The 13,501-nt window shown below is 38.2% G+C and overlaps 1 protein-coding gene across 2 annotated transcripts; it reads left to right on the forward strand.

Annotated features, from left to right (window-relative positions):
• Positions 1-717: 717 nt before the first annotated feature.
• LOC126619814 (glucan endo-1,3-beta-glucosidase 6) lies at positions 718-4,281 on the forward strand. Of its 2 annotated transcripts, none has more exons than XM_050288229.1 (3): positions 718-873; positions 1,441-1,850; positions 2,992-4,281. In XM_050288229.1, exons 2-3 carry the CDS (start codon positions 1,471-1,473, stop codon positions 4,106-4,108), a joined length of 1,497 nt encoding a protein of 498 aa, XP_050144186.1. In that variant the 5' UTR covers positions 718-873; positions 1,441-1,470; the 3' UTR covers positions 4,109-4,281. The 2 variants fall into 2 exon arrangements, with proteins under 2 accessions (XP_050144186.1, XP_050144185.1); XM_050288228.1 differs by having other exon boundaries at positions 750-1,199.
• Positions 4,282-13,501: the final 9,220 nt, after the last annotated feature.

Genomic DNA, 13,501 nt, shown 5'->3' on the forward strand with positions numbered 1-13,501 from the left:
TGTTTTGCGTGAAAAATATAAAAAAAAAATTATGGCTGCACGATTTTTTATCAATGATCCATGTTCGTTGATCCCTATGATCCAAATCCCAAAGTAATTGCCACTTGAGCATGCGCTGTGCAGTAGTGTAGTGCAAAAAAGAGGAGAGAGAGATACAACGTGTAATATTGTGAAGAGTAAATTGTAATTATAGTTCCTTAACTTTAACTCAATTGGAGCAATAGTCTCTCAACTAAAAATCCATTACCATTGGTCCTTCAATTCATCAAAACGTGCAGCTATGGTCCCTCAACTTTAATTCAATTAGAGAAATGATCCCTTAACTTTAACCCTATTGTAGCAATGGTCATTCTAACATAACTCGTTTTGACAAAAAATTTAACATAATTGACGAAAATGACCATAATTACACATTTTGATGAGTTGAGGGATCCTAATTATATAAATGGTTATTCCAACGTAACTTATTTTGACAAAATTTTGACGAAATTGATAAAAATGACTATAGTTACACATTTTGATAAGTTAAGGAACCAATGTTAATGAATTTTTAGTTAAAATATTATTGCTCCAATTTGATTAAAGTTGAGAAACCATTATTACAATTTACTCTATTGAAAACAGACACAGAACACAACGAAACACGCTTGTTTAGTTGCTTGCTTAATTTCGCTTTGGTTTTTTTTTATTGTTGCATCTCTATCTTCTATGTACTCCTGTCCCCTACAGTATAATAAGAATATGACATCTTTGCAGCTCCTTTAGTCTACTTTTCACTTTCCTTTCTCTCTCTTAACTTTCTCTCTCTAGCAAGTATAAGAAGTAGCAACAGCGAGTGTAGGAAGAAGGATGTATAGCCAGTAGTAAGAACGGGTAAGTGATAGATTGTTGAGCTTATCTATTAGATTAGATTAGATTACAAACTCCATCGCCAAAACGAAGGAAAGACGAGAGAGAATCAATCTTCATCGCCTTTGCCCCAATCTCTCTCTATTCTAGTGGGATTTGTATTAATCCTATCTATCCTGGGGTGGCGTTCCTTTCCTTATACGAGAGGCTGGCTGGCTCGCTGTTGGTTTTAATTAGTTGTTGAGTTGTTTCTTGTCTGTCTAAATCTTCTAGAACCTCACCATATCTCATCTGGCTGAGCTGTCAATCACATATATCATGCAATGATTTAATGACTGATTCATTTCTGGGTAAGAGTAATAGTTACTTGTCTGTTTTGATCTTCCTTTCCTTGTTAGTTAATTAGTTGTTAGATTAGAAATATCACTCTCACACCAGTATCTATTATCCATCAATCTATCTGTTGACCCTAAAAACTAAAAATGGGGTCCAAACACTATCTAATCACTGCTTTTCTGGGTTTTTATTTGTTGTACATTTATTTTGCTGATAACTGACTGATTACAAAAACCTCTCATCATCCATAAACAGTGTTTGAGTGAGTAATTACAGCTATTGAAGATGATGGGGATGATGAGGATGATAAGGGTGGCCTGTTTGGTAACAATGATAGTGGTGCTCATGTGGAGCAGCAGCACCAACAGCAGACTGAGAATGGTGAGAATGGTGAGCGGGATTGGAGCCAACTGGGGGACACAGGCATCCCACCCTCTCCCCCCAGACACCGTAGTCCGGCTTCTCAAAGACAACGGCTTTCAGCGGGTTAAGCTTTTCGATGCTGACTACGACACTCTCAACAGTCTCGCTAAGTCTGGCATTGAGGTCATGGTCGGCATTCCCAACGATATGCTCGCCTCTCTCGCCACCAGCGTTAAGGCTGCTGAGAAATGGGTTTCCAAGAACGTCTCTGCCCACATCTCCTCCAATAATGTCAAGATCAGGTCCCTACATCCCCCTCCTTCTCCCCCCCCCCCCCCCCAACCCCACCTTTCTGTCCATTTCATTTCTTACTTTCAATCAATCATTTTCTCTCTTACTGTTTCTATATTTGGTGGAAAATTGGATTTTCTCTAGTATTATTTGCAGAATATATAGTTATAATGAAAACAAGCTAACTCTTGGTCTGTTGGTATTTCTCTCCCATTTATTCTAAAAGTTAAAAAAGGAAGTTGAATTGTCTCATCGTTCCATAACAGCAATGCCCCCGGTTTTCTAAGAATGCTCATGAAGTAATTGAATCTTCACTTCAGTCTCTGATGAGCTTACTTCCTCGACTATCCAATCTTATCTTCAATTTATGTCCTATTTTTGGTTTAAACTCATCAAAACTCTCCTGAAGTTCTGGTTTTTCTAAATTACATGGTCCCTTGTGTTCTAAATATCTTATCTTTTTCCACCATGCATGATGAAATATTACCAATTATAATCCCCAGCTTAACCACCTTGTGAACGTATGAGGTTTTATCTTCAGAGGCCTGGGTGAATTTAAATGAATTCTCTATGGTTTTATCCGAACCATTAACTACAATACCACTTCTTTTCTTTTTTTCATTTTTTTGCTAGTTACAATACCACTTCTTGATGACCCACGTTTCTTGCACTTTCCTACTTAACCACCTTTGTAAGCATTCAATGGTGGGGTTTTATCTTAGAAGGCTTTGGTGCAACAAATCTCTCTCTTAATACATGATCAGATCCATTTGCTTCGACTCCGTAACATTTGTACTATATAAGCTCCCAGCTTGTTGTGCCTGGACCACTGTTATTTTTCTTGTCTTACAAAGATAACCAGATGTTTAACTTGTTTGGATTTTAGTTATGTATTGTGATTCTTTCATATGTGGATGCGTCACATACTTAATGTGGTGTCTGCTAAGCTAAGAGAACCACGAAATTAATAAATCTCCTGTCTAGCAACTCAGCAAGGACAATCAAGAACTTATTTGTTCTGATTTCTTGATTAATTTTATATGTTATGCTTTTCAATGCTGTATAATGTGCAGAGGAACCTTTTATTCTTCTACTTCTTGCAAGATTTGCATAGTCTTGACCTCTTTGCATGTGTTCATCCTATTTCTTCAGGTATGTTGCTGTTGGAAATGAGCCTTTCTTGGAAACATACAACGGTAGCTTCCTCAGAACAACCTTCCCTGCACTGCAGAATGTCCAGTCTGCCCTGATAAAAGCTGGCCTTAGCAACCAAGTAAAGGTGACTGTACCCCAGAACGCTGACGTGTATGCGAGTTCAAATGGATTTCCATCCGGTGGTGACTTCCGAACTGATATCCATGATTACATGATTCAAATTGTGAAGTTCTTGAGTGACAATGGTTGCCCCTTCACCGTGAACATTTACCCATTTATAAGCCTTTACATTGACTCCAACTTCCCTGTTGATTATGCCTTCTTTGATGGCAATGCCTCACCTATTACTGATGGTAGTGCAACATACTACAATATGTTTGACGCAAACTACGATACTCTTGTGTGGACCCTGCAGAAGAATGGCTTTGGAAATTTACCAATCATAGTTGGAGAGATTGGATGGCCGACAGATGGCGACCGGAATGCTAATCTAGTTTATGCTCAGAGGTTCAACCAAGGTTTCATGTCCCACATATTGGGTGGCAGAGGAACCCCAATGAGACCAGGGCCAATTGATGCTTATCTGTTCAGTTTGATTGACGAGGATGCTAAAAGCATTGATCCAGGAAACTTTGAACGACACTGGGGAATATTTACCTTTGATGGGTTAGCAAAATACCAGCTTAACCTTGGTTCCACAAATTCAGGGGCATTAGTTCCAGCAAAAGGTGTGCACTATTTGGAGCGTAAGTGGTGCGTGATGAAGCCTTCAGCAAGCCTTGATGACCCACAAGTAGCACTAAGTGTGAGCTATGCCTGTGGACTTGCAGATTGTACTAGCCTTGGTTACGGGACATCTTGTGGAAACTTGGATGATCGAGCAAACATTTCGTATGCTGTTAACAGTTACTACCAGAGGAACAATCAACTTGATGAAGCTTGCAAGTTTCCAAACCTTTCAATGATCACCAAAACAAACCCATCTGTCGGATCATGCAGATTTGAGATAATGATCGAACCATATTACGGAGCTGCAGAAAGGAGATCCGGGCATCTCCAAAAGCCTCTGAGCCTGGTTGCACTTTTCGTTTTCTTGATGCTAACACTTGTGTGAGTTCCAAGGCTTTGAATTCGTGAGGAACCACATTTGATGTAGGATAGCGTAGTGGAAGGTAATGAGCAATTGACATTTGCATAATTGTAGTTCAAATTTGTCAGCAGTCTGCATATTTGAAACTAGAACTGCTTTGAATTATTGGTTTACCATGGAGAAGGTTTTGTTAGCCAGCCACGTCGTCTTCTTCTTCACTATATATTGGTTGATCAAAATGTACTGCTCAGTGCTCACTAAAATTAGGACTCGCTGTTGATGGGATTAAGAGTAATTCCAATGAAAATCTTAAGTAATACTGGAAAACTTAACCTGTTTAATAATTATTACTGCTGTCATTAAACAAAAGTTGGCAGTTTTGTTATTATTTATGTTAGGCGTGGTATTTTTACGTCGTAGAGTTTTCCAGTAGGATATTTAGGGATGCAGTATTTTCTATGTTAAGCGTAGTTTTGCTTTGTATTTGTGTTTTTGTTCTAGGACCTTTGGTTTTTGTTGGTGTTAATGGTGACTCTGCCCACCCGAGTGATGGAAACTAATGGTGACTACCGACCCAAGTGATGGAATGGCAAGGTGTACAGTGGCTGTGACGGTGATGACTTGTGTTAACGGACTAAGTCTAATTGGATCATTATGTGCTTTGCTTGGGCTTCTTTATCCTTTCCTAATTGCAGCTTATTTTTATGTTTAACCTCCGTAACATCTTCTATCAATGAAGTTTATGTTTTAAAACAATAAAAAAGATATTTAGGGTTGCTTCTTCTTTTCTACTGAGGTTCGAGATTCGTATATGGTTTGTTTAAGAATTAGGTTTTTTTATAACTCAATAGGAGGAATTAAAGTCTTGACGAAATGTGATATTTTTCGTTATTTTAATCAATGGAATAATAAGCATCGTTTCAACCAGAATTGTATGTTGTCTGTAACTTACTAAATTAAAGATATATCATATATTGAAAGGAGATGTTATAAATTAGAAGATGATTAAATTAAAGAAAAACTAATGAAAATGGTTTGAAAACTTTGAATTTTAACGATAAGGACAAAATAAAGGATAAAGTGATTAGTACCAGGATTGATTTTTTAGTGTAAAAATGTGGTTTTTCGTTAAAATGAACAGTACCGGGAGCTTTTCGTTAAAGTTCTCTTAAATTAAAGATATATCATATATTGAAAGGAGAGATTATAAAATAGAAGAGGTTTAGTTATTAAGGAGTCTATCTCTTCTATCTAGTGCACAGAGGATTACACTTAGGGATGGGTAAAATACCCATGGGTATGGGTAACTGCGGTTATCCGCCCATTTAAAGTTGACGGTTATGGTTATGGGTAACTGTTTAGACAAATAAACGGTTATGGGTATAACCGTTTATCCATGAAATTTAAATGGGCGGTTATGGGTATTATTCGCGGTTATAACGGGTATCCATCGGTTATGGGTAATATTCATAATTATAACGGGTATCCATTTACCCATTTAATTTAATATATGTAAAATTATAAAAAAAAAATTAAAAACCCTCAGAGAATAAGTTACAACTCCGTCACTCTCTCTCTCCGCCTCTCGACTTCGTCACTCTCTCTCTCCGTCACTCACACTTCACAGATACACAGAAAAGGGTTAGAATAACGAACTTTTCTGTTTATTATTCTCCGCTTATTTTCTCTCTCTCTCTTCACTCACACTTCACAGATACACATCTCATACAACACCTTCTTGTATGAGCCTTTAAATAGAACCAACAACTCTACCCGCCAAGTTACAACCTAATCATTTGTTCTATTTTGTTATCCTTTTTGTTCTCTCTCTCTCTCTCTCTCTCTCTCTCTCTCTCTCTCTCTCTCTCTCTCTCTCTCTCTGTTTTCATTTGCGCTTGCTTGGGTTTTATGACAAATTTTTCTTTTGTAATTTTCAAATTGTTAAAAAAAAATAATGTAGACGGGCGAAAAAAAAGGTAAATGGATAAAAAAGGATAAACGGGCGAAAAAATGGGTAAACGGGTAAATGGTTATGGTTATGGTTAAATGGGTAAATGGTTATGGGTAAATGGGTACACGGTTATGGGTATGGATAATCGTTTATAAACGGTTATGGTTATGGATATAACCATTTATGTAATTACCCAAAGGGTAAACGGTTATGCGGGTATGAACATAAACGGTTATGGGTAAATAATCGCGGTTACCTGCCCGCCATAACCGTTGCCCATCCCTAATTACACTACAAGTACATGACAAGGATAACAGCAAAGGAACTTTATCAGATGCTAGTTAGATTTCATTGTTTTCTTAATCCATACTTGTATCCTGATAGTTTCTAAACAAATTAGTAAAGCAACAAGGTTCAGAAACCGTGCCATCATTTTTTTTTTTTTTGATGTTTGAGGTTTTCGACATTTTCAGCATTCAACGTAGGTTCCCGAGTGCTCCCGAAGTATGATATACTTTGGGTGTTTTTAACGATCGGGAATATTATAGCTCTACATAAACAAAGTAGATATAAAAGAGTAAAAAGGTCCGTGTTAAATGAGAGCTACAACCCAAATCAATAGTGTAGGTATTAAATAGCATATTCATGATTAATTGTAACATATATGATACATTTAGATTACTAAACGATATTGAAATCGAATGTCTTTTGTAGGATGATTTTCAAGTAAAGATTAAGACATTAAGCGGTTCGATTATGAAATTTATACGATGAAGATATGTTATTTGCAAATGGAAGAATGTGCACATCCCCTAAAGGGGGAATGCAAGTGTTATCCACATTTTTATAATTGAATCTCTCACTCCACTTGGTGGTGTATCAATGTAGAACTCCTAAGGGCTCAAAACTGAAGAGTTTTCATAAAGCAGAAGAAATAAACATAAGGATGATAAAGAAGAATGTTGGAACCAAATTTGCGCACCGTCGCGAGGAGATGAGGTGCATAAACTCTACCTGTAAAACATTAACAAATTGTAAAGTAATCTTAGGACCGGTGGGATGCTGACCAAAGGCTCTTCAACGGTCAAGTTAGTAAACAAAATATGAGACTCCAGCAATGGCTAGATAATAGAGTATGCGATATTGTGTTACCCCAGATGAACCTTAGAAAGGTGTACTTATACCAGTCGAGAAGGAATTCTTTTAAGATATAGAATCCGTATCAAACCAGAAGAATCCCATAGGACATCTAGGAGTAGATATTGCATTCCCGTATGAGTGTGATTACTTTCCACACATGCCAAAACCCTAGATTTAGGAACTCCAAAAATATAGGAAACCTGCTGATTCCATATTGGATCAAGTTTCTATTTCTTGCGGAACAAGAATGGTTTATTTCAGCGAAGTCGACGGACTTTGCCCACTTATCTGGGACAAAATGATGGTGGCATCGCTAATCCATTTGTAAAGCTCTGCGACATAAGCTATTGAATTCATGACCGAATGACACGCCCTAACCCCGATATTCCCCAAATACTAGGATGGGCACGTGCTGGCTGACACCCGAGGGTGACGAAGCCATTTTAAATGCGCGTATAACTAAAATATATGCAATTAGAACGATTATACCAAACAGAAACGTGTTCAGAGCATACATCTAACTAAAAGATATGAACGTGGAAATGATACCTATACTGAGAAGACTCGAGGATAACTAAGCCAAAACGCCTTGATGTCGGGATCATGTGCATCGATCCTAACTTCTAAGGGGGTGCAAAATAGAAAAGGTGAGTGGACTAGAGTTTATATTAATAATACTAATAATAGGAAAACATTTTATTATGAACATAATAACCCCCTGTTTTGAAAACACATATATAATACTAAGTAATAGGTTTTCTAAAAATCCTAGCATGCCATGAAAACCCTTTATGAAACATGTATGTGTAAACCAATGCTCCAGAATAATAATAGTCACCCGAAGGAAAATCCGTCAAACCTTTATAAATCGTAACCATGTAAAACATCCATAAAACATCTGTAAATCACGTCAGCGAGGTACTCAACTAGGGGTATCATAGTCGTCCGAAGGCAATACTTGTCCATCACCCGAAGGTGAAGCTGTATAACCTATCCATCACCCGAATGTGAAGTTGTATAAAATAGCATACATCCACACCGACACTAGCCGTGGCTAGTGAAGCTGTCTGACACTGCTTTCGGTAGTGAAACTGGGGGTATATCATATATCATATCTCACTCCTCCATCATCTATGTCCTATGGCCATAGACATCTATACCCGTGGTGTGCAGATGTGACGTATGATAACCCGCTAGGTAAGTACCAAAAACATATCTCAAAACTCGTATAAAAAATCCATGATAAACCATCATCATAAATCCATAACAATCATATACGTGAAACCATAGAATTTCATAACCGAAAATCCAATGATTCATGACCATTAGTACTATATAAATCCGATAAATCATAATTATTCCGTAAAAGCAATCTAAATAAAGTATGAAATCTGTAAAACATTCTATAAATCATGCTCCATTCATAAAATATGCAATGCATGCTAGGCTAATATTTTATAAAAATATATAAGTTATGAAAGGGTCCACTCACAATTTTTATTGCCCGAGAACCGCTCGAACTAGCGAGGATGACGTCACTTCCCACCAACGCGCCTAAACACAATTAGAGACCTTTTAGTAAAACTCTACTAAAACGTTAGAATTTGGAAAAATGGATGGCGGATTCGGATTCGGCACGTTGAGAAACCTAAGGAGTGACCTCGGGATTTCCCCCCTCGCCGCCGTACGTGGCGGCCGGCCACCTCGACTCGTGGGAAAATCGAACAACTCCAAAAATTCCCAAAATTTACAAGAATGAAGATCTCAATGAGATGAACAACTTTCATACATGGGCCGAAGTCCAATTCGACCGAGAAACACCCCAAATCGCCCTCAAACCACCGGAAAACCCAAAATAAGTGAACCCCAATTCGTCGAATTCGTAGCTCTGTCGCGCCCAAATTTTTTTGGGCTTTGATCCAGACCTTGAATGGAGTTGAACAAGGGTGGTGGTTGACGGTGGTGCTTGCAAAAACGACGGATTTTCGTCGATCTTCCCATGATGCCGCTGGTGGTACCTTTACGAAACCAAGGCTAAAAACTGTCAGATTTGGGGTGGAACTTGAAGAAAAAGGTCATGGAGTTGGTTCTAGGTGGTTAGGTGACATGATCTATCAGAAAAACCGTCGGATTCCATAGCTACCATTCAGGTCGGGTCGAAAAAGGAGAAACGGGTCGTGGATCTCGTGCTTCTCCTTTCCCTCATTTCTCCGCATTTCTTTCTTCTCTCATTGGTCATCATCCATCTCAACCCTACACCTCCCTCCTTTCTCTTCTTTCTTTTCCATCCTAGCCATACACGTGGCATCAGATTGGTGTTCCAAGAAAATTTGGAGCCTTTCAGTTTTATGGTCAAATGACCATTTTGCCCTCAACTTTGTTCATTTATAACTTCTTCGTTATAAGTCCAAAAAAGGATTTTACATGACACGATAAGGCGGTCAACAAAAGTTAACGTATTTGCCTCGAAAGGCATTTTCGTAAATTCATGCTTTAAAATTATAAAAACTATAATTTTTTGGGACAAGTCGTTACACCGAACTTATGAGGTATTCGTATTCTGATCTGCTTTACTCCAACCTTTAGAAAATGATGGTCTCACAGTTGCCCCTAATTATGTATTTGAAATGGAGGTTCCCCACGAGGATGAATAGTTATCCAAAGACCATGCATTTCAAAGTAAAATCAGAAGTCAGGAGTAAGGTGGATCGGAACACGAATACCTTAGAAGTCTGGTCATGGACTCAACAGCTTCTACAACGGAGCTGCATATATGAAGCATCGATGCTACCATCGTCCTGTTCTAGAGTAGTGGGCGAAGTCATATGACTTTGCTGAGATTGACCATGCTTGTTACACAGAACATAAAAACAAAATTTAGTGAGGAATTAGCAGGTTTCCTATATTCTTAGAATCCTTACAATCTAAAGATTAGCATGTGCCACAAGTAATCATACTCCTAAGAAGATGCAGTATCTAATCCTAGATATCCTTTGGGATTCTCCCGATTTAATACGAATTTTCTATCCTAAAAGGTATTTATCTCGACTGATATAAATACAACATCTAGGGTTCATCTTTGATAATGTTATCACCACACATTTATAATCTTGCCTAATGCTTGAGTCTCATATATTTGCTTACTAACTTGGCCGTCAAATAGCCTTTGGTCAACATCCATTAGTCTTTGACTACTTACGATTGTCTGTTGTTTTACAGATTCTTCATGCTGCGTGAATTTGGTTCCACCAATTAGTGATTTCATAGAGAGTGAACCTATATTCCTCTTGACTAAATCACTTTACCAAAAACATGTCTACAGAAGAAAGTTCTGTTAGCGCTAATGTTAGCATGGCGACGGGAGATAATCCACTCCCCGACGCCTCCATCACTCCAACTAGGAATAACCCAATCCTTGACGTCTTCACCACTCCCAATGTGAATAACCAAACCCCTGATACTAATACCATCCCAGGGAATGGTAAAGCTCATGTCACTAGACTTCATCCCCCATAGAACAGACTTGGGAGATTTCACTGAAGATTAACACTTCTGTTGATAAGTTGCAAAGAGCCTATACAGCTTTGCGAGTAGAGAATCATGTAAACTTCTTGAACATTGACAAATGGATGAAAAATCTAGAAAACTCTAGCAGAACCAATCCACAAACCTAAGTTTCAGTCTTCAACTATGGTAACATGAGTACCATAACTCTAGAGGGGCAACCCGTCATGCCGATTTTTACTCTCACCCAGTGAAAATTGCTAATCTAATTACGAGTGTCTCGCACGAGGGATAAATTGTCAGCAATACCTCTGTAAACGGAATATAGATCATATACGACGACACTGCATGAGTACCAAAGATGGAACCCTATCATCTAAACTTCGATGACCTAAAATCCTCGAAAGAGCAAGAGCGATGTTGACCCCTGAACCCTGACAGAGCTAGGAATGCACCAAGGGAAATTCAGCCTTGCACTCCAACAAGATTGTCGCCAAAGTTTGAAGCCTTCTTTCTTCAACAAAAAAATTGGCGCTCCGCTTGAGAAGTTCTCTCAACTTTGGTTTAAGTACATTTGCGGAGATTTTGACTCGAATTATCACACTATGTACTATTGGAGCACCTTGTCGTTGGATATGCAAGATATTTTTATCCACTTTAGAGGACCTTGCAATGAGATGGTTCTCTAAGTTACCAGCCCGTTCGATAGGCTGCTTTGAAAGCCTGGCTGACATCTTCACGAACACCTATTCGGTGTATCGTTATGTTTGCAAACATCATGAAACCATATTTAGCATGGCTTCCCAAAGTAAGGATGAAAGTCTCAAGGCATACTTGAAGCGATTATGCTTAGAATTAGCCAAAGTAGAAATGCCAGATGATAGGCTCGCCACCATGGCTTTCAAGCAAGCACTCTATGTCCACTCACATCTCTCCCAAAAGTTGAACAAAAGGAAATACGACCATGCTACCCTGGCATAATGCTTCGATGTGGCGAATGACCTCACTAATTAGAATGACAAAACCAAGAAAAAGATCATCGATCAGGACCATATCAGAAAATCTGATCGGAAGAAGGAGGGAAGATCGTGATACCTCGCCTCTTTCTCCTCGTTGAAATGATAAAAGAGGACATAAGGACAAACCAGCTTTGTCCAAGCCAATGTAATACACAGTTTTGAACACCAATATCAACAATTTCCTCCTTAGCATCAAGGACAAAGCTTTCCTTAAGCAGCCAGAACCTCTCCCAAAACATCTGGCCAAGAAAAGGCTAAACGAGTACTGCTCTTGTCACTAATGCATTGGTCACACCACTCGAAATTATTGCACATTGAGATATCATATTGAAGAACTTTTTGACCATATGCATTGCTAAGAATTTGTTAGAATCAAGAAAGAAATTAGGGGTCTGGTAAGGTGAAAGATTGGATGTGTATATATTATATACTTGCCTCAACACGACATAAATCCGACAAAATACAAGTCATTACAAGTTCTACTAAGTAACAAGGATAGAACCCCTACAACGGTACAAGATAGGCTAGGGTGCACAAATATGGCTTCACTAAAATCTTGTCAAATTTTTCAGTCTCATCTATATGAGAAATTCCATTGGCTTGCGATTACTATCCATTTGAATAAATGGAAAGCTGTTTTGTTAAGCATGTAGTTTTTAAAGGGAAGTGATTTTCATCCTCTTTTTAATTCTTTTATTTATAGACAATTGAATTAAATAAATCAAACACAATTAACAGATAAGAGTAAAAGTGGCATTTGAGATAAAAATAAGTTTGTGTTTATTATTATTATTTTTGGGTAAAGATGTGTTTATTATTTTCCCTTAGCTAAATAACCAAAATGGTTCCTGAGATTTGCATAACTCATCACTTTGGTCTCTAACATTTCAAATCAATAAAAGTGGTCCTGAGATTGTCCACCATCCATCATTTTGGTCATTTCGTTAAAAACTCCGTTAAGTGTCCCGAAGCTTTTGGCCGGAAGTTTGGGCAATTTTCAAAGCTTCGTAACTCAATCGTTTCTTAACCAAATTTGACCCATAATATATCAAAATGAAGATAGGAAAGTGTAGAATAAGATTATACTTATATGGAAGCCCAATGGCTGCTGGAGATGGCCGGAAAATAGCCTTAAAGTTGACTGTTCAGAGGGAAAACTGGAAAACTCGCCGGAAAATCATACTTTGCGACGAGACGAAGAGAATGGTGTATTTTTATATGGCTAAATCTCCGTGGTTTGGCCAGAAAACGGCTCAAAAGTGGCTTTCTTGGTCTCGAGTTAGCCATTTCGAGCTATTTTTCGGCCAAACCACGTCTATTTAGCCGTCTAAAAAGGTGTCATTCTCTTCATCTCGTCGAGAAGTATGATTTTTGTTTTTGAATCACTTGATTTCGTTGAGTATTGAAGAAGTTATAAACGTTTAATGTTTACCCAGTTTTCGGCGAGTTTTCTAGTTTTCCAGTTTTCCCTTGGACCAGTCAACTTTAAGGCTATTTTCCAGCCATCTTCGGCAGCCATTGGGCTTCCAAATAGGTATAATCTTATTCTACACTTTCCAATCTTCATTTTGATATATTATGGGTCGAATTTGGTTAAGAAACAATTGAGTTACGAAGCTTTGAAAATTGCCCAAACTTCCGGCTAAGAGCTCCGGGACACTTAACGGAGTTTTTAACGGAATGACCAAAATGATGGATGGTGGACAATTTCAGGGACCACTTTTATTGATTTGAAATGTTAGAGACCAAAGTGTTGAGTTATGCAAATTTCAGGAACTATTTTGACTATTTAGCACTTTCCCC

The sequence above is a fragment of the Malus sylvestris genome, chromosome 4, assembly GCF_916048215.2.
Source record: "Malus sylvestris chromosome 4, drMalSylv7.2, whole genome shotgun sequence".
NCBI lineage: Eukaryota > Viridiplantae > Streptophyta > Magnoliopsida > Rosales > Rosaceae > Malus > Malus sylvestris.

Coding starts and splice junctions, on each gene's coding strand:
- LOC126619814 (XM_050288229.1), top strand. CDS start 1,471: ATGATGGGGATGATGAGGATGATAAGGGTGGCCTGTTTGGTAACAATG. Junction 1,851..2,991: donor TCCAATAATGTCAAGATCAG/GTCCCTACATCC, acceptor CTATTTCTTCAG/GTATGTTGCTGTTGGAAATG.